The 13,204-nt window shown below is 34.8% G+C and overlaps 1 protein-coding gene across 1 annotated transcript in view; it reads left to right on the top strand.

Moving 5' to 3' along the window:
- The window catches only part of MAP3K2 (mitogen-activated protein kinase kinase kinase 2), an 85,160-nt gene that overhangs the window by 56,720 nt on the left and 15,236 nt on the right, over window positions 1–13,204 (top strand). Inside the window, exons 8-15 of the mRNA XM_032353969.1 lie at window positions 2,091–2,221; window positions 3,024–3,103; window positions 4,401–4,468; window positions 5,059–5,151; window positions 5,946–6,152; window positions 8,336–8,484; window positions 8,862–8,993; window positions 12,475–12,604. Coding sequence (XP_032209860.1) covers window positions 2,091–2,221; window positions 3,024–3,103; window positions 4,401–4,468; window positions 5,059–5,151; window positions 5,946–6,152; window positions 8,336–8,484; window positions 8,862–8,993; window positions 12,475–12,604 — 990 coding nt within the window. The remainder of the gene's footprint in view (window positions 1–2,090; window positions 2,222–3,023; window positions 3,104–4,400; window positions 4,469–5,058; window positions 5,152–5,945; window positions 6,153–8,335; window positions 8,485–8,861; window positions 8,994–12,474; window positions 12,605–13,204) is intronic.

Genomic DNA, 13,204 nt, shown 5'->3' with positions numbered 1-13,204 from the left:
ATCCCATTTGTGGCAACACAGATGGACCTAGCGGGTATTATGCCAAGTGAAATAAGCCAGAGAAACACATATACCATTTGATTTCACTTACATGTTGAATCTAAAAAACAAAACAAATGAATTAACAAGCGAAAAACCAGACTATTAGACACAGAGAACAAATGAGTATTTATCAGGGGAATGGGGAGTTGGGCAAAATAGGTGAAGGGGATTAAGAGGTACAAACTTCCAGTTATAAAATGAGTCACGGAGGTGAAAAGCACAATGTAGGAAATATAGTCAATACTATTGTAATAACATATGGTGATAGATGCCAACTACACTTAACCAGTGGCGAGCATTAAAATTGTCAGATCACTATGTTGTATACCTTAAAGCTGTTTTAACATTGTATATCAACTAGACTTGGGTAAAAATAAAATAAATAAATGAAAAGAAAGATGGGTTATCAAGTAAGGAGATGAAGAAACTTTCTTCACAGTTTTTCTTCCCTATCTCCTTTTAGGAATGAGTATATTGATCTTCTTTTATAACCAAAGGTATATGGAAGGAATAAAAATACTAGGGACAGTGTGATCATAGGTGTTACAAGGCTTAAGTTAACCTCTGGCTCAGAGTTGAGTTCCTAATTTCAGAATCAAGTAGAAAGTTATGTTTTCTGTGCACATTCCTTGGCAATCATTTTGTTCTCCTTCTCCCTATCTCCTCCTCACTAACAAATCCTGACATATACTTACAGTGACCACTTTTTATAAGGCAAAGCCTTTTTGCTTTAAATCTGACCAAAACTTAAATGCTCATATAACTTTCCTGTATCTTTAGTAGTTTAATTTCAAAATATTCAGAGAAAAGGGGAGAGTTGTTAATAAACATAGTGTTATTTCTATAAAATCAGGTAAAAATAAAGTAGATTATTGTCTCATAAGAAATGATATGATTTGTTAGATGAATACATTAGATTTTCTCATTTTCAGAACTGTGAAGAAATTTAAATGCCAGGAATATGGCTTATCATAAAACTCAATTTTAAAGTATCCCAGAATAAAAGCCAGAATTCCAATTTGAAAATACTCTAACAGGGCCTAAGGAATTTAAGAGTAATCTCACTTTAGGTTTCTGTGGGTTTTTAAAAAAAATTTTTTTTTATTCTGTTCAGCTAACCAACATACAATACATCTTTAGTTTTTGATGTAGTGTTTAGTGATTCGTTAGTTGTTTATACACTTTAGGTTTCTAAAGATTAAGGAAAGGGAACAGGAAGAGCATCATGGGCCAAATATGCAGAGCATATGTTCAGTATGAGTGATTTTACCACCATAATACCCTTGCAAAGGAGGATTTAGTCTTTTTTGTTTGTTTAACCGAAGTGCTGGCTTTATGTATTTTTTAATCTATTTTTTAAATTAAAGTATGATTAACATACAGTGTTATGTTAGTTTCAGGTGTACAATTTGGTGATTCAACAGTTCTGTACATTTCTCAGTGCTCATCAAGATGAGCGTACTCTTAATTCCCCTCACCTGTTTCACCTATCCCTACACCCACCTTCCCTTTGGCAACCACCGGTTTGTTCTGTAAGAGAACTTGTGTCTTTAGTCTTGTGTTGACAGCTGAGGAAATGGGTTGGTGGAGATTGGGCAACTTTACCAAAGACATACAGTTGGTGAATAACTAGAACTGAGATTTAAACAGGTCTAAAGCCCACATTTTTTCTACTACATTATGATGCTTTCCATAAATCCCGTTAAAGGGTAACATATATCTAGGTACAAATGACCCTTGGAAGTTCAGAAGCAGTGGCATCTTTAAAATCTTTATTATAATATCAGCCCCATTAGAGGAATATACCATCTAATAAGTATAAATAAATATTACAGTGAAGTTAATTATTATAGTAGGGTGGAAATTTTAAAAGGTATAAATACATTTGCAGATTTATAGAAATGTTTGGATAAGTTTTAATAAAAACTGAATTTTAGTGGCTAAAATTATTGGTACTGTAGTCCAGAAATCTTGTGTGCATATTTAATTGAAACAAAAATTAGTTCCCAGTTGGTATTTATAAAACTGTATAATTTTTTTCCTTTGAGGTCCCACTAGTAGAGATAGAAGCTCCCCACCCCCAGGATACATTCCAGATGAATTACACCAGGTTGCCCGGAATGGGTCATTCACCAGTATCAACAGTGAAGGAGAGTTCATTCCAGAGAGTATGGACCAAGTAAGCAAAAGTTGGATGACATTTTTCATTTCACTTAAAGGGATGTTGTCAGGATTTGTGTGATTTGGTTGGTATTTTGTATGTGTGTGAGTGTGTGATCTTTTCTCCCATCCCATATCTTCCCTCTTAAGTGAACAAAATAGTAAAACACATAGGAAAATGCCAACTAAGTTACATGAGCCTGTGAGCATTCATGTATAAAAAAAGCTAGAATAAGGCTGGTTTTCTTACTCTACTCATCTATAAATAAATGAAAGCATTTGTTTGTAATTGTGGGGTTAACATTCAGATTTTTGACATTTGAAAGATACAGTAAACTGCAGATATTTAATTTTGTGAAGCTTAGGTTTGTCAACTTTGTAAAACATTTTTAAGTATTATGTAGTAGTCATGGTGTCATTATTCTCAGTTTGAGTGGGGCTGTTCAGTGTTCAGTGAGCAAAGTTATGTGAAATCTCTTAGCTTTTAATTATTTAGCTAATAGTCTATAGAGAAAATATTTTTCTCTTAGGAAATTTTGCAGTTACCTACCTATAAGGGATCACTTTTTGAAACATTAAAAAATTAGTAACTCAGGGGGAGGTGACTGCTATTGGATAGGGGGTCTTTTGGGTACTGAAAGTGTTTTCAGATACTGGTGAGAGTTGCACAGCTCGCAGTATACTAAAAACCACTAAATTGTGCACTTTAAATGGGTGAATTTTATGTTATATGAATTATATCACAATAAAGCTGTTTAAAAGAAACTGGTAACTTCTGGTTATATCACATTGAATCATGGAGGAACTCTTTATTTTTTTAGATGCTGGACCCATTGTCTTTAAGCAGTCCTGAAAATTCTGGCTCAGGAAGTTGTCCATCACTTGATAGTCCTTTGGATGGGTAATACTGATTGTAGTTTTTATTTTTTACTGTATACGGGTAAACGTGTATATATAATATGTCACGAATGTAATTGATACTTGTTCTATACTTAGGGCAAATGAATTTTTTCACAGTTTGGACAAATCCCTTAACCTTCTGGGGCTCAGTATCTTTATTAGGTAAAATGAAAACTTGATTATAATGAGTATTTCTGCTTACCATAATTCTATGTTTGAAGCTAAATGCAAACTTAGAATTTATGGAGTTTACTTTTAAAAATCCGTTGGTGGGATGCCTGGGTGGTGCAGTTGGTTGAGCTTCCAATTCTTGATTTGGCTCAGGTTATCTGTTACCCACCCCCACCTTTTCCATGTGTGCATGTGCACATGTGCATACTCTCTCTCAAATAAATTAAAAAAAAATACTTTGAGTTTTGGAGGTTTCTTGAGTTGTTTCACCTGTTCATAATTTCGTTCATTCTGGGACCAAATTAGTAGCTTACTTTCTTGGTAGTTGTGGCCCAGTATGTTAGCTGTCATTTAAAACTTAAGTACTTTGTGAAATAGCTGTTCAGAATTATAACCTGGGTGAAGTTGCAACTATGAATTTTTTGTTACAGGTGTTCCTCCTCTCCTGGTATCAATAAACAGTGTTTACATGTAGCACACAGAGTCCATAAAAATCTTTACTTATTTGCTCTCCTCTGGGATTTCTTTTTGGAGCAAACTCTGAAAATATAACTAATATTTTATGGGAATACACATTTAATTTTCTTTCACCTGTGCATGTGAAACCTTTGTCTGTGCCCCTGTCTACCTCAAGATAGATATTGAAACATTTAAGAAATTCAGGAAAATAATGTAAAGCTGTATATTGAGCACTTAATATTTTAAAGACACTGTCCTTAGCACCATGCATCATACATACCCACTTGATGAGTTGGAAATTATTATCCTGTTTTTATAGATATGGTAAGTCTTAGTAAGTTGATAGGTATTGCAAGGCTGCAACTGCTAGTTAAGTGGTAGAACTAGATTTGAAACACAGGTGTTTGCCAGCAACCATAATTCCAAAACTTAAATTTTTACTGCTATACCCTATGGGTTAATTTTAAAAGCCAGGCTTTTGCCTCCATGCACCAAATAAGTGTTAAAAAAGAAGTCTCTTTTTCTCAGTTAACATTTCAAACTGAGCTCCTTTATTCTTATGTGTATGTTTATAGGTATAATTTCCACACATACATACAGATACTGATATTTTAAATGTCTTATTTACATACTTTCTGTTCATTTAATGTGACATTTTTTATTTTTAGAGAGAGCTATCCAAAATCACGAATGCCTAGGGCACAGAGCTACCCAGATAATCATCAGGAATTTTCAGGTTAGACTATCCATATTCTGTGTGTTTAAATATTTATGTCATTAGGGGTGCCTGGGTGGCTCAGTGGGTTGGGCCTCTGCCGTCGGCTCAGGTCATAATCAAAGGTGCTGGGATCGAGCCCCGCGTCGGGCTCTCTGCTCAGTGGGGAGCCTGCTTCCTCCTCTCTCTCTGCCTGCCTCTCTGCCTCCTTGTGATCTCTCTCTGTCCAATAACAAATAAAATCTTTAAAAAAAATATATTTATGTCATTAAACAATGTTTTGGCTGGGAGGAAGAGGGGAATTTAAAAAAAAAAATTAAAAATGTGTAAATGTGTTTTTTATATAAAATTAGAGATACTGGGGGCACCTGGGTGGCTAAGTGGTGAAGCCTCTGCCTTTGGCTTGGGTCATGATCCCAGGGTCCTGGGATTGAGCCCCGAATTGGGCTCTCTCTCTGCTTGGCGGGGACCCTGCTTCCCTTCCTCTCTCTCTGCCTTCCTCTCTGCCTACTTGTGATCTCTGTCTGTCAAATAAATAAATAAAATATTTTTAAAAAATTAGAGATATTGGACTTTTTAAATTAACATATAACTTTCTTATGTTTCAATAGACTATGATAACCCTATCTTTGAGAAATTTGGAAAAGGAGGAACATACCCAAGAAGGTATCATGTTTCATATCACCATCAAGATTATAATGATGGTAAGTTTCTGGCAATTAGACCACAAGAACAGGATCTTAAAGACTCAAAAATAAAATTGAAATTTTAAAATACCATAAACCATTAGAAAGAAATTTGTTCCTAAATCATTTAGTTTTCTGTTGAAAACAGTTTTTTAAAGGAATTAGGTAACTAAAACTATAATAACATCTTAGGTTTATGCCACCTTATCTCATAATACTTACCTTTCCCTTAAAAGAAAAGGTATAATTAAAAATGATATTAACTAGAAAATTACTCCTTGATGATGAAATTCATACTTGCTTTGTACTTTCAAGGAAAAAAAAATGCTACCTATAAATTTTCTAATTTTCTTACAATTGGAAATAAGAATAAAGTAGATTTTTTTCTTCTTTTTGTACAGAAGTAAGGGAGCGCAATGATTTTATGAATGCATGTGTATGTTTTAACAAAAGAGATTGTTTGAATTTATATTCAGATCCTGTTTTTCCCCACTTTTCATTTCTGCTTTTTTTGTTGTTGTTGTTCCTTACCTTTTCTCTTCCTTATACCTTGTATTTTCATTTTTGACTTCATGATTCAGTGTTAAGGATATTTTCCTTGACCTTTAAAAGAAAAATACTACTCTTTCTCTTTTTTTTTAATACTGTTCTTAAGTTTAAAACATGTAATCAAATAAGCATTGCTAGTTCTATTTCTTAGCCTTGTCAAGTCTAGTCACAAGACAGACATTTGTACCGTATTGTACAAATTTTAAATACATTCAGTTAGAACATGAGTAAAATTGTAAGATAATTATATTTTGATTTTGTAGGTCGTAAAACTTTTCCAAGAGCTAGAAGGACCCAGGGGACCAGCTTCCGGTCTCCTGTGAGTTTCAGTCCTACTGATCACTCTTTAAGTACTAGCAGTGGAAGCAGTATCTTTACCCCAGAGTATGATGATAGTCGAATAAGAAGAAGGGGAAGTGACATAGACAATCCTACTTTGACTGTAATGGACATCAGCCCACCCAGCCGCTGTAAGTAATAGAAATTGGCACAGTGAATGTTTAGTAGAACCTCCGCAGAACTTTATAGTATTATAAAGTGTCAGGGTGAGGCACACTTCTCAAAAAAGATAAAAAGCATGTTTCTAAAGTTGGTTGGAATATCAGGTATAAAAGCACAGTATTACTGCTAATTACTTTAGCTGATTCTTTTCTCTTTTGTTAGTAAAATTGTTACCAACTTGTCATTTATTTAAATATGACCATTAAGATGTAATCTACTGGGGAGAATGGTGTATAGAGAAATGATTATAGTACAGTATTTAATCTAGATCTTAAATGTGAGTAGGATTCACCAGTTCAGGAGGTAATATCTGCGGGAAGACATGCCATGTTCTGAGAATGGGGAATAGTTCATTTTTGGCTAAAGTGGAGAATATCTTACTTGAAACAATAGGTAAAGGACTATGATGGTAATTAAGGCCAGATTATGGAGTATTTGGACTTTATCATGTAAGTAGTGCATACCAAGATTTGTGCTCAAAGGTATTTATTGCAGCAGTATTTGCATACTTCACATTCATCCCTTTTGTGCTAGTCTTGTCATATTTGACTTTTACATTTGTGACCTTGCTTTAGACAGCTATTTTTTGAAGTAATTAAAAATAAGAGGGGCGCCTGGGTGGCTCAGTAGGTTAAAGCCTCTGCCTTCAGCTCAGGTCATGATCTCAGGTTCCTGGAATCGAGCCCCGCATCGGGCTCTCTGCTCAGCAGGAAGCCTGCTTTCTCCTTTCTCTCTGTCTGCCTCTCTGTCTACTTGTGATTTCTGTCTGTCAAATATATAAATAAAATCTTTTAAATTAAAAAAAAAATTAAGAGAAGAACATTATTTCTGTAAAGATGTGATGTAAAGAACATCACTTTATTTCTGTAGACCCAGGAGTTTATAGATAATAGATTATGTAGATCCGGGATTTTACCAGGTATCAAATTCTTAAAAGAATTGCCTTTAACCTTTCTTGTGATTTGTGAATTGCCTTTAACCTTTCTCTGCTGGTAATGAATTCTTTCAGCTTTCATTTGTTTGAAAAAGGTCTTTTTCTCCTTTATTCCTGAAAGATTTTTTTTTTTCTGGGTATAGAATGCTGGGCAGTTTTTTTTTTTTTCCTGTTAGCACTTTAAAGCTATTTCTCCATTTTCTTCTCACTTGTATGCTTTTTGAGGAAAGGTCTGCTGTAATTCTTATCTTTATTCTTCTGTATTTATTTATAATTTATGTACGTATATTTATGTGTGTATGTATTTTTCTTTATTCTCCCCTCTGGCTGCTTTCAAGATTTTCTCTTGTTAGAATGAGAATGATACTCTTTCCAGCTTTCTGCATTGTAAGCAGATGGAAAAATAACTACAAACATTGCTGCAGTAAAGATTAGAAATAGTGCATCTGGGGCGCCTGGGTGGCTCAGTGGGTTAAGCCGCTGCCTTCGGCTCAGGTCATGATCTCAGAGTCCTGGGATCGAGTCCCGCATCGGGCTCTCTGCTCAGCAGAGAGCCTGCTTCCCTCTCTCTCTCTCTCTGACTGCCTCTCCGTCTGCTTGTGATTTCTCTCTGTCAAATTAATAAATAAAATCTTAAAAAAAAAAAAAAAAAAAAATTTAAAAAAAAAAAAAAAAAAAAAAAAAAAAAAAAAAGAAATAGTGCATCTGACAATCAGTGGTATTCTGGATTGAGTGAAAGATGCTATTACATTTTTTTTTTAAAGATTTTATTTATTTATTTGACAGAGATCACAAGTAGGCAGAGAGGCAGCCAGAGAAAGAGAGGAGGAAGCAGGCTCCCCGCGGAGCAGAGAGCCCAATGTGGGGCTGGATCCCAGGCCCCTGGGATCCTGACCTGAGCCGAAGGCAGAGGCTTCAACCCACTGAGCCACCCAGGCACCCCTGCTATTACATTTTTAATTGTGGGAGGAATATAATCTCATTGGAAAAAATAAGACATGGGGATAATGAACTTGTTGGTGCTTCAAACTCTCAGAAAATTGACTAAGGCAAAAAATTTTCAAAGTGATGATCATTGTGAATTAGAATGATCATGATTTTCCCTTATTATGTCTAAGCTTATTCAGTTAAGGATATCAGTAATGCAGTTATTCATTTAGTCCTTAACCATTTGTGTGTCGTCTGGCTGTTTCATTTTAAGATGATGTTCTTTTTTAGCGCCTCGTGCTCCAACCAACTGGAGATTGGGCAAACTGCTTGGCCAGGGAGCCTTTGGCAGGGTCTACCTCTGTTATGATGTTGATACAGGGAGAGAATTGGCAGTTAAACAAGTTCAGTTTGACCCTGATAGCCCTGAGACCAGCAAGGTAAGAATCACTGCACAAGCTGCTTTGTCACATTTATAAGAAGCATTTTTACTAAATAAATATAACACAGTAGAATTTTTTATTTTTCTTCATACAGATTATTTGCAAAATAAATCAGTCTGTAATTAGATATATTTATCTACTTTGTACTGTGAATTGTTTTTCTCATTAAGTGCTCATATTCCTAATCTGATTTATTTTTGCTTTAATATACCATCAAGGACTGTTAAAAAAGCTACTGTTTAGAGACTTTAAAATGTTTATTCCTTGGGAAGTAAAAATTTCAGAATGAGATCACCTTGATGGTCCATGAAGTTCAAATGTTTTGCTTTTACTAGCAGTGCTTTAAAGACTTAACAGTGAGTTCTGTCTTTCAGGAAGTAAATGCACTTGAGTGTGAAATTCAGTTGTTGAAAAATTTGCTGCATGAGCGAATTGTTCAGTATTATGGCTGTTTGAGGGATCCCCAGGAAAAAACACTTTCCATATTTATGGAATATATGCCAGGGGTAAGTTAGTACATCATTTGAAAATAGACATCTTCTCTTTAAAGTCTTAGATGAGGAAAGAAAAACAAGAACTTTGATTATAAAATGTAAAACTGTAAGGACATTTTGGAAGTTTTGAATTACAGCTGGGTAATATAATTTTGTTCAGTATCTTCATTTATCTTTGTATTTTTAAACTCATTTTTATTTTTATGTAATTTTTTAATTCATTTAAAAAAATGCTGAGGTGTACATCCTCAGATTTCTCTAAATGCTCTTAAAATAACCATAGTAGCTGTTTTAATGAAACCAGGATCCAGTCCAGGATCACACATTACCTTTAACTGTTATGTCCCTTACTTCTTTTTTAATCTAGAACATTTTTACATGACATATATTTGACAGAGTCTAGGTTAGTTCTATTGACAATCTCATCTCATAGATTTCTCTGATTGCATCCTCATGGTGGTGTTTAATTTGTTCCTTTATCCTCTTATTTCCTATTAACTCCAAGTTAGATCTAATATCTAAATTAGATTAGGAGACATACAATTTCTGGTGGTTCACTATTAGTGATGCGAAGAATGAATGTTGTATTAGGATGATTGACATCTGGATTTCTCCAGTGTAAAGTTTTGTATTTTTCTGAAGACCAGAAAGTAATCTGAGCTATTAGTAATGGCATATAAGAATATCTAGTTCCTGGGGTTCCTTGGTGGCTCAGTTAAGTGTCCAACTCATGGTTTCAGCTCAGGTCATGATCTCATGGGGTTGAGAATGAGCCTTGTGCCCCACATCCAGCTCCACTCTCAGTGGGCAGTGAGTCTGCTTGAAGATTCTCTCCCTCTGCCCCCCCCACTTGTGTGCTCATGTTTTCTCTCTCACCCCCATCTGTCTCCCTCTGTCGCTCAAATAAATAAATCTTTTTAAAAAAGAGTATCCAGTTCCATTTCAACCATTTATCTAAGGTTTTTTAATACAGATTGGTAATCATTGCCCGAGTCAGTAGTTTCAGTAGGAGTTGCAAAATGTGACTTGTCAACTGTCATTCCTTCTATGTTATTTTTAGTATTTGTAGGGTACATTTTAATAATTGATTTTCAAGATGGTGTTATACTTAACCCCTTTAAAAATACATGTATTCATATAATTTAACAGGTTATATATATTAGGAAAAGATTTGATTTATGGGTCTTTAAGTGGATTGTTTATTAGAATTATATGTTTCGGGGCACCTGGATGGCTCAGTGGGTTAAGCCTCTGCTTTTGGCTCAGGTCATGATCTCAGGGTCCTGGGATGGAGCCCCCACCTCAGGTTCTGTGCTCATCTGGGAGCCTGCTTCTTCCCTCTCTGCCTGCCTCTCTGCCTACTTGTGACCTCTCTCTCTGTGTCAAATAAATAAATAAAATCTTAAAAAAAAAAAAAAGAATTATATATGTTTCCTGTATCAGGTTGCAGTTTAAGCTTATGGGTCAGTAAAAACTGTGGATCAATATCTGGTAGTGGTGGTCATAATCATCCTGTTTCACAAGATCAGCAGTTAATTTTCTTTCTTATCATCATGAATAATTAATTGTTTATTTCAAAGATCCTGTTGACAAAGTAAATTTGTTTTTTTAAATTCCTTTGGAAAACTGATGGGTGGGATGTATTAAATGCCATAGAAATTTTGAAGATTTTTGACCAATATATATTTAAATTAGAAACAAAAGGATAATTCTGAATAGGTGTGAATAGGGATCCAGATTGTTGAAGATAAGATTAAATGGTTAATTGGCTAGAACTGATTTACATCACAAATGGAGATGAGTAATCTTATAGATTTAGCAATCTTAAAACTAAGCTAGGACTATTCAGGAAGAGTTATTAGATCATGTTTCTCATTAACTCTGCTTGGTTTTATAAGAGCGACTATCTCTTCAAAGTATAGGCTGTCACTGAAATAATTTTACTGAAATAATAGTTCATCAACAATCTTAAAATGAATTATACATATGCCAAGTTTCATATATGGGCCAGACGTACATGATCTTAGCCTTACTGAATTTCCAATTTTGTGAATGATGCTACATATTTTCTCTCATTAAATTTAGTATGATGGATCTCTTTGTGCCCTAGATTTCATGCTTTGCTCAGATTGTTGTTCTGTTTTTCAGTTTTCCCAAATGTAGCATTCTCTTCCTTAGTTTATCTAGAACTACTTTCAGAACAGAACCATAACTTTATTTTCTGTCCCTGGACTATCAGTTGATTTCTCGGACACAAGAGTTTTTTGCTGGCACAGTACTTGCAACGCATTCTGCTTGTCACACTGAAGAAGAGAACTCTTTTTTTGGTACATGGGAGTAAATAGCACCAGTGGAGCTGTTAGCAGCCAGAAGCCACTGGCCCAACTGCCCAAAGCCCAGAAGAGCCTTAAGTCTGTCACTCATTTTGCAGCCTACAAGTATTTAGGGGCTTATTATTTGGACAACTCAGTTCTAGGCGTGTTATTTTGTGTATTACTACAAGTAGAGACACAGTAAATAGACTGAACAAACAAGCCACATTGACTTACAGGTGCTTGGCTGCCTAAGGCTTTCCACACATGTGTTTGCAGGTGTGAGTCAGCAGAATTGCATCTTGCTGTCCCATCCCTTCAGGGATTGCTCATGAATATTGGAAACAGCAAATGGTTAAACCTATAAAGTCTAGGGATCTACTTTCATATAATATAGTACACCGCAGTCTAGAACTCAAGGAAAGGCAGAAACATTTGGATATATTCTCTGTTTAAAAGAAAAGATTCTGTCCTTCAGGAAGAATTTTATTCCCATCTTTTAAAATGGTGATTAGTCATCAGATTCTCACATTGGAATCTAGAGTAGGGAAGGTTTTTCAAAATTCAAGTGCCAGGGTCTCACCTCAGAGTGATTCAGCATTCTCAGAGATGGCACCTCATCCTGCCTTAAAAAACATGTAAGAAAATTTGAAATTCTTCTTTAATACATTTTCACATGTTTTAAACTAGAATGTTGAGTATAAAAGAAAAACTAAAAATCTCGTATGTGTTTTGACTATTTAATCATATCCATTCTTTCTCTTAAGAAGTAAAGTAGCAGATAGCAAACAAAATAAATAAGATCCAAGTAGGGAATATGGAAAAGAGCAAGCAGGAAAAACAAAAATACATTCGGGGCAAAAAAAGCAAGATTTTAAAAAACATGATTTCAAGGAACAAGAGATAGAACCAACATAATCATGGAAACAAGGTCATCAATCAAAAAAATAGTTTAAAAGGCTTCTTTCAACTATGACCATATTCTTCCACAGTTCTAGTCAGGGAATATAGTAGAGTTTTTATGTTGAATTAGGTGACATATAATGTCCTTACTGAGAATTCCTTACTCTTCAGCTAAAGCCTCCCACTCACAAACTGTGGATCCTTTAAAAAATAAAGATTTAATAGTAGTTTTTATTTCAAACCATACTATAGTTTTCTTTTGTTTTCTTTTATCTTAGGGTTCAATTAAGGACCAATTAAAAGCATATGGAGCTCTTACTGAGAATGTGACTAGGAAATATACCCGTCAGATTCTGGAGGGCGTACATTATTTGCACAGTAATATGATTGTTCATAGAGATATCAAAGGTAAGTAATGAGGTATTTTTTTATTTTACTTACACAGTTTTTTTGGTGACTCTGAATGAAACAAGTGATATGAGTGAGAAATTTAGCATTTAGATTACTACGTCTGCCTTTAAAACATCTTAGGAAGCAATTCTGCTTTCTCACTGACACAGTCAATGTTCCTACTTGTCCTGATGTTCACATCTCCACAAGTGGGTAGATCATCTCTGGGGGGGTCCACAACATCAGTAAAGTTCAGATGATCATGAAAATGAGAATATGTTTTCATACATAGGACATAGGCATTAGAATATAGTGGTTAAGAGTAGGGGCTCTGACATCAGCTGGCCTGATGCAGATTTGGACTTGATCCATCATTGTATAACCTTGGACAAGACACATAATCTCTCTATGCCTCAGTTCCTCATTTTTAAGGAAGATAATAATAGTGTCTAACTCCGGCTTTTGTATGAATTAAATGATTTAATGTATATAATATGCTTAAAACATTGTATTTAGAAAACACTCAAAAGTTAGCTATGCTGATGACATACTTTATGTTGAGATCATATTTTTAAAGCCATGGGAATGGACGTCATTACCTAGGGAGAGAATAAGAAG

The sequence above is a fragment of the Mustela erminea genome, chromosome 8 (assembly GCF_009829155.1).
Source record: "Mustela erminea isolate mMusErm1 chromosome 8, mMusErm1.Pri, whole genome shotgun sequence".
NCBI lineage: Eukaryota > Metazoa > Chordata > Mammalia > Carnivora > Mustelidae > Mustela > Mustela erminea.
This window is presented reverse-complemented; position numbering and strand designations above follow the sequence as displayed.